This window comes from Myotis davidii, unplaced genomic scaffold (genome assembly GCF_000327345.1).
Source record: "Myotis davidii unplaced genomic scaffold, ASM32734v1 scaffold81, whole genome shotgun sequence".
In the NCBI taxonomy this organism is placed as follows: Eukaryota; Metazoa; Chordata; class Mammalia; order Chiroptera; family Vespertilionidae; genus Myotis; species Myotis davidii.
The window spans coordinates 218,269-230,640 of record NW_006291554.1 but is presented as its reverse complement, the minus strand read 5'-3'; the positions used below and the strand labels follow the sequence as shown (position 1 = coordinate 230,640).

General features: G+C 59.4%; 1 protein-coding gene across 1 annotated transcript in view; it reads left to right on the top strand.

The window, feature by feature from the left end:
- The window catches only part of DLEC1 (deleted in lung and esophageal cancer 1), a 45,468-nt gene that overhangs the window by 29,535 nt on the left and 3,561 nt on the right, over positions 1-12,372 (top strand). The window contains exons 21-35 of the mRNA XM_015564860.1: positions 445-598; positions 1,199-1,309; positions 2,750-2,880; positions 3,371-3,556; positions 4,417-4,487; positions 5,170-5,321; positions 6,528-6,643; positions 7,097-7,167; positions 7,458-7,663; positions 7,764-7,877; positions 7,971-8,096; positions 8,181-8,275; positions 8,507-8,591; positions 8,738-8,962; positions 10,685-10,846. Coding sequence (XP_015420346.1) covers positions 445-598; positions 1,199-1,309; positions 2,750-2,880; positions 3,371-3,556; positions 4,417-4,487; positions 5,170-5,321; positions 6,528-6,643; positions 7,097-7,167; positions 7,458-7,663; positions 7,764-7,877; positions 7,971-8,096; positions 8,181-8,275; positions 8,507-8,591; positions 8,738-8,962; positions 10,685-10,846 — 2,005 coding nt within the window. The remainder of the gene's footprint in view (positions 1-444; positions 599-1,198; positions 1,310-2,749; positions 2,881-3,370; positions 3,557-4,416; positions 4,488-5,169; positions 5,322-6,527; positions 6,644-7,096; positions 7,168-7,457; positions 7,664-7,763; positions 7,878-7,970; positions 8,097-8,180; positions 8,276-8,506; positions 8,592-8,737; positions 8,963-10,684; positions 10,847-12,372) is intronic.

Genomic DNA, 12,372 nt, shown 5'->3' with positions numbered 1-12,372 from the left:
ATCCTTCCTGGGAGTGTGACAGGAAATGTGTTAAACCTGTACATCAATTTGGGGAGAATTGACACCTTTACTATGTCGACTCTCCCCATCCATGAACACACATGTCCCTCCATTTATTAATTTCTTTCATCAATGTTTTGTTGTGTTTGACACACAAATCCTTTACATGTTTTATTAGATTTACTAGGTATACCTCAGTTTTTCCATTTCCGGAGCAATTTTAAGTTTCTGTTTCCACATGTTCATTGTTAACATACAAAAGTGTGATTGGTTTTTGTATGTCGATTTTGTACCCTGTAACTTGGCTGCCTCGTTAGTTCAAGGAGTTTTTAAGAAATAGATTCCTTGGGATTTTCTACATAGACAGTTGTGTCTTTTGCAAATGGGGACAGTTTTCTTTCTTTTTTTTCTGATCAATATACCTTTCGTTTCCTCGTGTCCCAGCTACCTCCCTGTGTACGCCGAGGTGCAGGAGCCCTACGTGTACCTTCAGAGCAGCCGGGTGGTGGTCAGCAACCTCTACCTGGGCGTGCCCACGAAGGCGGACATCACACTCATCAACGGCACGCTCCTGCCCACCCGCTTCCACTGGGGCAAGGTGAGCGAGCCCTCGGCACTGGAGGCCCCCGGGGAGGGAGACACGGCCCCTCAGGCACCCCCAGAACAGATGCTCAGCCTCCCCTCCACAGCCCGTCCTCTGTCCACAGTGCCCAGAAAAGCTGGGCCCCTCGAAGGAGTGGCACATCTGGTCTGGCTTTTCCTTGATTCGCCTTCAGGGAAGGCCAGTTCCCTGCCTGAGGAGCCTCAGGTGCACCGAGCTAGACCGCCCGGCCCGTGCTGGTCCACGCAGCTGCTGGGAGCCCCGATGAGGCACTGTCCATGGGCTGCCGGAGCCTGCTCTGCCTGCCAGGGGACATGGGCCACATTCCTGTGCCTCAGGGGCAGCTGCTCTCTGCTCCCCATCACCCTGGGTCCAGGGCAGCTCATTTAGCCCAGGCCCCCCTTGGCAGGGCCATCTGGGGGGGAAGGAGAAGAGAAGGGACCTGGGTTCATCCCCACCAGTAAGCACCCGGCCATCCCGTTCTGCTGTGGCCCCCCATCTGCACCTCCAGCAGAGCTGCTGAGCGCCCTTGCCCGGACCCCTGGTCCATCCTGGGAGCCCAGCACCTGACAGCAGGCCCACCCTTGTGTCCGCCAGCTCCTGGGGCACCAAGCAAGCTTCTGCAAAGCAAAAGTCTCCCCCAGACGTGGCACAGTGGGCCCCGGTGAGGAGTTCCAGCTCATCCTGGAGCTGACCACTCACACCCAGGTGAGCGGGGCGGGGAGGGGCCACGGGACTGGAAGGCACCCGGCAGCTGCCTGAGCCTGAGCTGCAGGGAGGCGGGCTCAGGCCCACGCCTGGTCTTTGGGAGCAGGGAAGAGAGTTCTTGTATTTGGGGTCCCCATTCCTGTAAGGCCCGTTCTTTAGGGACACGAGGTCAGAAAGCTTGCAGCAGGCCTGAAATGGATGTGCCCTGAAACCCACTGGCCGCATCTCGCCTCTGGCACCGACTAGAGCCCTTCCAGGCCGCTCTCTGTGGCCACAGGCGGGCCTGTCTTTCCTATTTGCCCCGGGACTACAACAGAGCTGCGCTCACGGCAGGCCCTGTGCTGGCGGCAGGCCCTGTGCTGGCGTTGCCAGCAGGCTGACTGGCAGCCAGGTCCCTCCTAAGAAGGGCACAGCTTCGCCCAGCCGGTGTGGCTCAGTGGTTGAGCAACGACCCATGAACCAGGAGGTCACGGTTGATTCCATTCCCTTAGGACACATGCCCAGGTTGCCCGCTTGACCCCCAGTAGGGGGCGGGCAGGAGGCAGCTGATGAAGGATTCTCTCTCAGCATTAATGTTTCTATCTCCCTCTCTCCTCTCCCTTCCTCTGTCTGAAGTCAATTAAAAACCAAACCACATATTAAAAAGCGGGACCCAGCTTTCTCCTGTGCAAGGCCCGCAGGAAAGCCGTCAGGGTGGCCTGTGAAGAGGAAACTTCGTCCTTCAGAGGCGAGCAGACCCAGGCCGCAGTTCCTCACTGGCACACAAGGGGGCAGTGGTCTGGCTTACACAGCAGAACCTGAGCTCTAGGGCAGTGATGGCGGACCTATGACACGCGTGTCAGAGATGACACGAGAACTCATTTTTTTGGTTTATTTTTCTTTGTTAAATGGCATTTAAATATATAAAATAAATACCAAAAATATAAATCTGTGTTTTACTATGGTTGCAAATATCAAAAAATTTCTAGATGTGACACGGCACCAGAGTTAAGTTAGGGTTTTTCAAAATGCTGACACGCCGAGCTCAAAAGGTTCGCCATCACTGCTCTACGGTGACACAGATGGGCCCTGGCCTGGCCCGGAGCGACCCGCGCAGGAAGGGCTTGGCTTCTACGGTCGCAGTTTCATCGAAATAATCGCGTCCCTTCTGCAGACACCCACCGGAGGGTCTCCTTTCATGTGGGCACCTCCAGATACTTGGCACTGGCACAGCCAGGAGCCCTGAGGAAGGGCCAGGCCTGGGCGCAGGGTGCGGGCTGAGGCGGGGCCTGTGGGTAGTGGCTCACTGAGGGCTGGGGAGCCTCCCACAGACATGGGCCTGGACAGACGTCAAGGCCTCCGTGTTGAGCGCCTCCCACAGCCACCACCTGCGCTGGGGAGACCTTCGGAGCCCAGCACGGGACGGACCGTGCTAATGTGCCCCCCGTGGCTCTGTTACAGGACGAGCTGACCGATCTGGCCCTGCCTTGCACTGTGTCAGGCATGAAGGAGCCGCTGGTTCTGGGCATTTCTGGGAAACCCCAGGGACTGCAAGTGAGCATCACCACCCCTACGAAGGGCGCCGCTAGAAGGTGAGCCCAGGGCTGGGCCCGGGGCCTGAGTGCTGAGGCGACCATGTGAAGGAGCAGCATTGCCCCCTGGTGCCAGCCTCCTCCCAGCGGGTTCCTACAGCCAGGAAGGGGCTCCCTAACCACCTCTGTGGGGACAGATCCCTCTACCCCATCCTCGCCCCTCTGTGGTCTTCTTCCCCCCCACCCCCCCGCCCCATAGCTGGAGGCATGGTGCCCAGGCAGGTAGGAGATGGCAGGGGCAGAGCTGTGGGTACCTTGGGCTCTCCTGCATGAGGCTCAGCAACTGGGAGACAAGTCCGCCCCGGGCCAGGGGGAGTCGGTGAAATTTGAGGCCCCCCTTGGCCTCCTAGGCTGCCAAGAAGGAGATGCCTGTGGGGTGGGAGTCCGAGGGTGAAGCCTGTTGCTAGACAGCGCTCGCGCCCCCTCCCACGGTGGCTCACTGGGCAGGGCCACGGGTGGCGTGTAACCTGGTGCCCACGGGCCCGGGCAGTGCTCCCAGCACAGAGCCCGGCCACACGGAGGACCTCCGCCTGGACTTCGGCTCAGCAGTGCCCCTGAGGACCTGCGTGAATCGCCAGCTCGTCCTGACCAATCGCTCCCCGATCCAGACCTTTTTCACCCTCAAGTTCAAGTACTTCGGGAGCCCTCAGAAACGCCTGAGCCAAAAGCCCAGCATGTAAGTCTGGTTTCCTTCAGGGGCAGTCCCCGGGGCGGGGGAGGTGGGCCTCTGTGCGGCCGGTGGCTGTGGGGAGCAGGAGGACGTGCTTTCGCAGGTAGACCTGGGGAAACGCAGAGAGGAGATGGTTCCTGCTGCCGGGCTCCCACACCCCAAGAGGGCCTGTGGCGAGGCGGGACTGTGGCCCCAGCCTGGCCTGCCTGCGGAGTGGAGGGCTTCTGATTCAGGCCAGTGAAGGAGGGAGAAGTTACCGGAGGCGGAGGGAACGGTGTGGGCAGAGATGTGGCAGCGAGGCATCTGCAAATCTGTAACTTGAAATCAGCCACGAAGAATTTACACCACAGCAATTGGCAGTTTACCAGCGCACCACTGCAAACACCGCTCCACCAAATCGCCTAACGCAGGGGAGCCCAACTTTAAAACCACTGCTGCCGACGGCGGGAGGCCACTAAGTTTCTAAAACATTAAGTCTCCCACTCCAGAAAAATTAGTGTGTGCTCGATGGACAGATGTCAGCAGGATAGACTGGAAACAGGGGCCTTTGCAGAAAGCTGCGCAAACGACAGGGAGTCTGCGTTGGGCTCATATCCAGGGGTTGCCAAGGCACAGAAACTGGGCCAGGGGTCCCTACCCCAGAGCCCTACCAAGTTTATTGGGAGGCAGCCCCTGGACTGGTGGGTAGCTTTGGGTGGCAGGCGTGTAGCTGGAGCAAAGACCAGAGAAGGAGGTGAAGAAGAGACCTGGCCAGCTCTCCCCTGCAATGCTGGTTGCAGGGGGTCGGGGTGGGGGGGTGGGGGGGCGGTCAGGTCTGAGGAAGGGTCTGGATGGCCTGAGGCTATTTCTGTGTCCTCCTGGTAAAGCCCCGACGTGTCCCCTGCCCTGCTGAAGACGGATCGGATTCGCCAGCAGTTGGCCAAGCGAGAGCACCTGGGTAAGAGCTCCCAGGGGCAGGCGCCGAGCCCAGGCCTGGCCGGAGCGGGATTGTCCACAGCTTCCTGAGTATGTGGACCCTGACCATCTCAGTGTCTTTTTTGTTTTAATATATTTTTATTGATTTCAGAGAGGGAGAGAGAGAAACATCAATGATGAGAGAGACTCATTGATCGGCTGCCTCCTGCATGCCCCCTGCTAGAGTTCACTGCATGCCCCCTGCTGGAGTTCAAGTCTGCCACCTGGGCATGTGCCCTTGACCGGAATCGAACCTGGGACACTTCAGTCCACAGGCCGACACGCTATCCACTGAGCCAAACTGGCTGGGGCTCAGTGTCTTTTCTAGCAAGGTCCCGAGACAGCTGTGCCCCCCCCCCACCACCTGACAGCAGCTTTCTTTTGAGTGAGGCCATCTCCTTGTTAGGGCATGAGGCTTGGGCACGGGCCCAGGATTTGATTTGGGATGGGTAGTGGCTCAGAAGGGAGGGCTCCCCTGGGGGCTGGCCCCTGGACTCGGGGATCCCAGAAGGAGGGTCTGTTTTGCTGGACCAGGGAGAGACTAGGGGGGGAAGGGGGGGCTTATCTGGTACAGTGTTTTGCTAACACCTGAAGGTTTGGACCTCATAGCCCCACTCCCTGGGGTCCTGAATCCCCTTCCCTGGTTCTCGCCCCCCACCCCCCAGAGTTCATGGAAAACATGTTGTCTCACGGGAAAGGAGCATCCTTCTTCCCCCACGTTTCCCAGGGCAAGCTGGACGCCTACCAGCGGCTCCGCGTCGACATCACAGGCTGCGCGAACATGTGGGGCGAGTACTGGGACAGCCTCATCTGCAAGGTACGGGCCTGCGGGCGGGGACCCTGACCTGGCCCTCACCTCCAGGCTCTCTCTTCCCCAACACCGGGCCCTGTGACTCCCAAATCTCAGAGAAGAAATCCTTGAGTAGGGGTGGGCATTTGTTAACACACGAACAAATAACTTGGTGCCAGGTTACTTTTTCTTCTCAGCATCATTTGTGAATGGAGAGGTGGGGGAGGAAGGAAACAACCTAAGCATCTGTGTCTGTCAGTAGAAGGTTTGGTTAAAACGTGGGCTCCAGCCCTAACCAGTTTGGCTCAGTGGATAGAGCATCGGCCTGCGGACTCAAGGGTCCCAGGTTTGATTCTGGTCAAGGCCATGTACCTTGGTTGTCAGCACATCCCCAGTAGGGAGTGTGCAGGAGGCAGCTGATCGATGTTTCTAACTCTCTATCCCTCTCCCTTCCTCTCTGTAAAAAATCAATAAAATATATATTTTTTAAAATGTGGGTTCCATCCATCCGATGGAACTCTGCACAACCCTTATATGATGCTATAAACCTTCATTAGTAAAATTCGATGTCACGAAAAGAGATGATCAAAAGAGATGCCGTATGCTCTTCATTTACACCTGTTTCATGTGCACAAAAGAAGTCTGTCCAGACAGTTGTACATGAAAATGTTGACAGTGAGTCATGCTGGGGGCGAAGGATTGTGAGTGATTATCATACTGGGTTTTTAAAACATTTTTAATAGATTTTTATTGATTTCAGAGAGGGAGTGCGAGGGGGAGAGAGATAGGAACACCAATGATGAGAGAGAATCATTGATCGGCTGCCTGTAACCCGGGCGTGTGCCTTTGACTAGAATCGAACCTGGGACCCTTCAGTCCGCAGGCCGATGCTCTATCCACTGAGTCAAACCAGCTAGGGGAAATTAAAAACGTTTTTTACTTTTTATTAGCAGGAGAAATAAGTTATTTCCATTCAAAAGCTACAGACATGTGATGAAAGGGGCTGTAAGAGGTGAAAGATGGCCAGGCTGGGAGTCCTGTGCAGGTCAGGGGGGCTGGGCAGGCAGGACAGCAGAGGGACGGGCAGGGAACTGGCCCTGGGGTGTGCGGGGTGAGCATCCACCAGTGAGGAGTGAGGCCCTGGGCTGGCTGGAGAAGGAAAGGAGGGAATGGGGAGCCAGGGAAGGGGGTGGCAGCGGCAACAAGGGACAGAGGCGTGGCGTGTGTTTGCAGGTGGGAGACCTGCCGCCCTCGGTCATCCCGGTGCACATGGCGGTGGTGGGCTGCCCCATCAGCTCTCTGCGGACCAACTACAGCGCCGCCCAGTTCCAGAAGGAGCCTGTCCTCAGGTGCCCAGGCCGCCCCGTTCTCCGCCCCCTGGAGACCCCATGGCTCCAGCCTGAGCGGCTTTCTTCTTGCTCTTCAACGGGCCCGGGGCCACTTGGTGCCACCCAGCAAGGACGCCCCAGGGCAGGGTTGTCTGGGAGGGGAGAGGCCTCAGGGGACAACTCAGACAGCTTTTGGGGACAGTAGCAATGAATGGTCAGTGTGGCCTGAAGTCCGTGTGGCCAAGGCCCCCATGCCAACTGCGGTGGGATGGGTTGTCAGTGTAGTTGTAGGGAGAGGGGAGGGGTGTCACTGGGGCAGTGAGCAGCCCTGGGTCAAGTTCACCAGGCACTGCATGGTCTCGGTGAGTCCAGGATGAAGACAGACCACTGTGAGGCCTCCTCCCTGCCGGCGCCTCCACCCCAGCTCCCCGTGTGCTGCTCGTGGCTGTGCTGAGCCACATCTCCTGCCTCCAGGTTCAGCACCCAGGTCTCTGGAGGAGAGACAGTCACCCGTGTCCTGCGCCTGCATAATTCCAGCCCCTGTGGTGAGACACTGATGAGAGAAAGCGGAGTTCCCGTTACAGTCTGTGCGGGGTGGTGGGCCAGGCTGGGGGGGTAGACGGGCCGGGAGAAGCCGGAGAGAGCAGGAGGGTATAAACCTGTAGATTTTTTTTTTTTAATCCCAGAAACATTGCCTGGAAGTGGCAGGAGAGAGGAAGCGAGGCCCCACGCTGAGTGGGGTCACAGGCCCCCTTGGAGGGGCTGCAGGGAGGCGGGGCATGGGAAGACACAACTGCCTGTCCCTCCTCCTCACCCCTCCCCACACCTGCCCCAGACATCCGCCTGGACTGGGAGACCTACGAGCTGGAGGAGAGGCAGGACCAGCTGCTGGAGCTGCTGGTGTTTTACGGGCCCCCTTTCCCGCTGCGGGACCAAGACGGAAACGAGGTCCTGTGCCCCGAGACCCAGGAGAGCAGCAGCTCCTCCCAGTCCCCAAGTGTCTCTAAGGAGTCGTCCTCCAGCCCAGAAGTGGCCCGTTCTGTGAGCACCGTTGGGTGGTTGGAGGCGGGGGGCGGAGGCGGGCGGAGCGGTGCCAACAGGCCTGGAGCCTGTGTGAGCCTCAGCAACATCTTGACGACAGGCCGAGAGCAGCCCCAGCGACAGCGACAGGGCCAAGCGCATCATCTCGGTCGTCCTGCAGGAGCACGAGGGGGTGCCCTCGGACCACCTGTACCGCATCAGCCCCAAGCAGATGGTGAGCTGGGGCTGGGCTGGGAGCTGCCTCGAAAAGTGCCCGCTGGCCAGACAGTGGCACCAAGCGGCACTGAGCCTGGGGTGCCCGTGCCAGGTGGTCCCTGCCGGGGGCAGCAGCGCCATCTCCATCTCCTTCACGCCCATGGTCCTCGGCCCCCACGTGCTGCACAAGGTGGAGTGTGTTGGCTACGCCCTGGGCTTCATGAGCTTGGACAGCAAGGTGAGCCCTCCTGGCCTGGGGTGGGGCCACAGCCACTGCCTGCTCAGCCCGGCGACCGCCAGTGATCAGGCCTGGGCTCGGTAGGTGGAAAGGGAGCTTCCGGGGAGGCGGCGGCGCCTGCAGGACTTTGCCGTGGGACCCCTGAGGCTGGACCTGCAGGGCTTCGTGAGGCCCGCACAGTGAGTCCGCTGGGCTGCCCGGCTCCCTCCCTTCCCCATGGGGAGCTCCCTTACCCGGCACCGGCACCGGTGGGGACCAGACAGGGTTCTGGGAGGAAGACCATGGAGGTGGGGGGCGGGAGGGAGAGGAGCAGCCAGCAGGTGAGCCCAGGTAAAGACTGGCCAAGCAGAGTGGGGGCTGCCAAGAGGCCCCAGAGGCCCAGCGCGGCCCCGCCATGCCTGTTGCCGCAGGCTAAGCGTGGAGCTGGACTACGGCGGCGGCACGCAATTCCGGCTCCAGGCCAGTGACCTCATCCCCGAGCAGCCCTGTGCTGGGGTGAGTGTGCTGCCCCCTCGGCCCTGCCCGTTTATCTAGACCTCCCATGTCCCTGCAGGCCCTTCTGAGGCCCAGCACCCCTACCCCAGAGCCATGGGCCTGAGGCGCGGGGAGATGCAGCCCAGGCCCCCTCTGTGCCCACCCAGGTGCTGAGTGAGCTGGTGACCACCCACCACCTAAAGCTGACCAACACCACGGACATCCCGCACTACTTCCGGCTCCTGGTCTCCAGGCCCTTCTCCGTTTCTCCAGATGGAGATGGAGCTAGCCGCGGCCGCAGAGCTCCTGGCGCTGGCCGGGAGCAGGAGGGTGAGGAGGGGTCGGCCACAGCCGGCAGGCAGCTGGTGCTCCACCCGCAGGAGAACATGCTGGTCAGTGTAGGGTCCTGGGGTCCTCAGCCTTGATGGGCACACTCCCCTGGGCAGTCACCTTCCTCTCTCATACATGCACACGTGTGCAAACACACCTCACACATTTGTACACACACACACACACACATACACACACTTGTGTCCAAACCACACGCCTGAGCCCTCAGCCCATGCCCTGGGCACTCAGGAGTGCACTCCCACTAGACACACCACTTCCAGCAAACACGGGCCCTCTGCACAGGTGCTCACACATGCAGGTAGGACCAGACGTACCAGTGTGAACACAACGCAAGTCCCAGGCAAGCAGACCCTCTCAGTCCCCCTGCCAGCACCGCGGTCAGGGCCGAGCATTCCCACCAGCCCACTTTGCACACAGCCTCTCCCTTCCCACGGGCCCTCACTCAGGTGAGCTCAGGTTGATTGCCATCTGCCCAGGCCCAAGGTGACCTCCCCTCTTCTGTGACAACAGAACCCTGGGTTTGCAGAGTTGGGAGGCGGGGTGGTCCTGGGAGTGCCAGGCGGTGGGAACCACAGACGGCTGCCTCCTTCGGTTTCTGAGGCACGTGGAACAAGGACAGGTCACAGGCCACCTGAGTGCACCCCATCTTCTCTGTGGGCTCCCCGGTGTGTGCAGCAAGGCAAGGACAGCCAGCCAGGCTGGGCGCCCCGCCCTCTCTCCCCACCCCCTCCTGCTGCAGAGGCTCCTTCCTCCTATCCTCTGAGGGGCTTGGGCCCTGGCCCGCCTCACTCTACCCTCTCCTGGGTCATCTCAACCACATCCAGAGCTTCTTTCAAAACGTGCACTTCAGTGTGGGTGTAACGGGTGTCAGCCCCGTGCTGCAGTGCCCCGCCTGACTCCTGCCCAGAATTCCCTCCCACACGGCCCTCCCTGCCTCCCTGCACCCTGCCCTGCCCACAGCACGCCTCCTCTCAGCGGTGGCGTTTTATCTCGGCAAGTGTCACCAACCCTAGCCGGCTCGGAGCAGCCACCCAGCCCTGCTGCTGCCCTCTCCTCAGCCTCAGCACATCGCCCTTCTCTTCCTCCCACACCACGTCTTGGTCTAGGACAGTGGTTTCCAAGCTGGGAGACACACAGTGGCCTTTAGAGAGCTTGTGACAAACAGACCCAGGCCTGGCTGCAGAGATGAGAAAGAACCTGTACTTTTAACAAGTGCCTCCGTTCATTCTGATGACTGGGCCCACGGTGCACCTTGGCCTCAAGTCCTCTCACCCACCAGCTCCCCCAGCCCACCTTCCCGCAGCAGCCAGTGCCTCTGAGGAAGGCAACGCTGAACGGGACGTCCCCTGCTTAAAACCCATCAGAGGCTCCTCCCTGTCCTCGGGAGAAAGACAGGGGCCTGGCCTAGGCGAGGGCGAGGGCGTCAAGGACGGTTTGCCATAGTCTCCCCTGTGGCCCCTCCGCTCCCAGGGGCAGGCACAGCCTCATCTGGGTAGTGACGGGTGCTGGGCAGAGCAGGGCAGATAGTGTCTGTGGGATGCATCGTCTGACTGGGCTCTGGGTGGGGGTGGGGAAGCGCATGCCTGGGCTCTTTGCTGGGCAGGGCAGGGCAGGGCCGGGTCAGCCAGAGCCCTGCAGGCTGTGCTGCATCGTGACTGAGCGGGGGCCTGGTGGGGCCTGCAGGGGCCGTGGGAGGGCAGGCAGGACAGAAGCTGCCGCCTGCCTTCAGCAGCCTCAGGTGACAGCTGGACCTTGTCTGTCAGGTGGACGTGTCCTTCTCGCTCTCCCTGGAGCTGCTCTCCTATCAGAAGCTCCCGGCTGACCAGATGCTGCCCGGAGTGGACATTCGGCAGAGCGGGAGTGGAGAGAAAGAGATGGTGTTTACCCAGAATCTGCTCCTGGAGTACGCCAACCAGACCACTCAGGTGAGTCCCAGGCCTGCCCCACGCTGTCTTGTCAGAGGAAGACAAACCCTGACAGGGCCTCAGAAATGAGAGGGGCCCAAGTCCTTACTGAGGGCCCAGTCTGTCTTGGAAGAGGCCTTGCAGGGAGAGGTCCTTGCTTGTCTTAGGAGCTCAGAGCCAGGTGAGGTGCTATAAAGTGAAAAATCAGGGAAGGCTTCCTGCAGGAGGTGGCATGTGAAGCCCCCATTTAATTACTGTTTAATGAAAAGGGAACCACACTGAAAGTCAGGCCGAGGGAATGGCCTGATAGGTGGGAATAGTGAGCACCTGAGGAACAGATTCTAGGGCTCGTGTGGGGCTGAGCACCAGAGTGAGTACCACAGGCCTAGTTCTGTGAACTGTGACAGATCACGGGCTATGGTCTGGCACTGAGTGGGAGCGGCCCAGGCAGGTAGGAGCCCATTGGGAATGTGAAGGAATGGTCCGGCCTGAGAGGTGGATTCCAGAGAGACCAGGAGGATCTGAGCACTGCAGCCAGGGCCAGGGGAGGCTGAGGTAAGGAGGTGGGTTGGCAGTGCCTGAGGGTGAAGTGGTGGCAAAGGGGCTGTCAGGAGCTAGGGCACTCGGCACAGGCAGGGCCCAATGTCAAGGGAAAGGGGGAGATGACCTAGGGCCCAAGGAAAACAGGGCTGGGTCTTGGAGCCCCCGTGGGAGCAGGGTGGAGGGCAGGACAGCACTGGACCAAGGAGCAGAAGCCACAGAGCTTGATCAGGACAAGGGTGGCCCACTGTGCAGAAGACCACCAGCAGCTTCGGGCTTTAGATGGCAGCACCGGCCCCACCCACCTCCCCTTGCTGCCTGTGTGCTCCTCAGAAGTGTCAGTACTTGGAGAGAGACCCAGAACTTCCAAAACAAGGCCCAGGGCCCCACAGCAGCTTGCATTGCTTCAGAGCTGGGCCTCATCTGGGCATCTCCAAATCCCAAACAAAGAAGAGGAATCTGCAGATCTCTCCATAGCTCCTGCTGGGTAGCTTCAGGCAGGGCTAAATTAGCACCTCCTTAGAGATCCAAGAGGCAGTGTACCGATGGGTCAGAGTGGGACCATCCAGATTACAACTCCTCAGATCTATAAGGGACACACTCAGAGGGCAGACTCAGTGAGCACCAAAGCCCCACTGAAGCAAGGCTTTCCCCAGAAGGGTGTCTCCAGCACAGAAGTTCTCCCACCATAGACACAGCGGATTCTCGCAGCCAGTTGGCCTGGAGGTTGATTCCTCCCAGTGATTCTACAGCAACCAAGGCATAGCTAAAACAAGACTGTGCACAAAGCCCACAAGGGCATGCACCAAGAGTGTCTACCTCAGGTAACTGGGGAGGCTGAGCCACTGGGCCCTACAGGACACCTAGCACACAAAACCATTCTGCCAACACAGGGAAGCATACAAAATGCGGAGACAAAGAAACAGGTCACAAATGACAGAAATGGAGGAAAGCAAACTACTGGATATAGAGTTCAAAACCACGGTTATAAGGTTTTTCAAGAATTT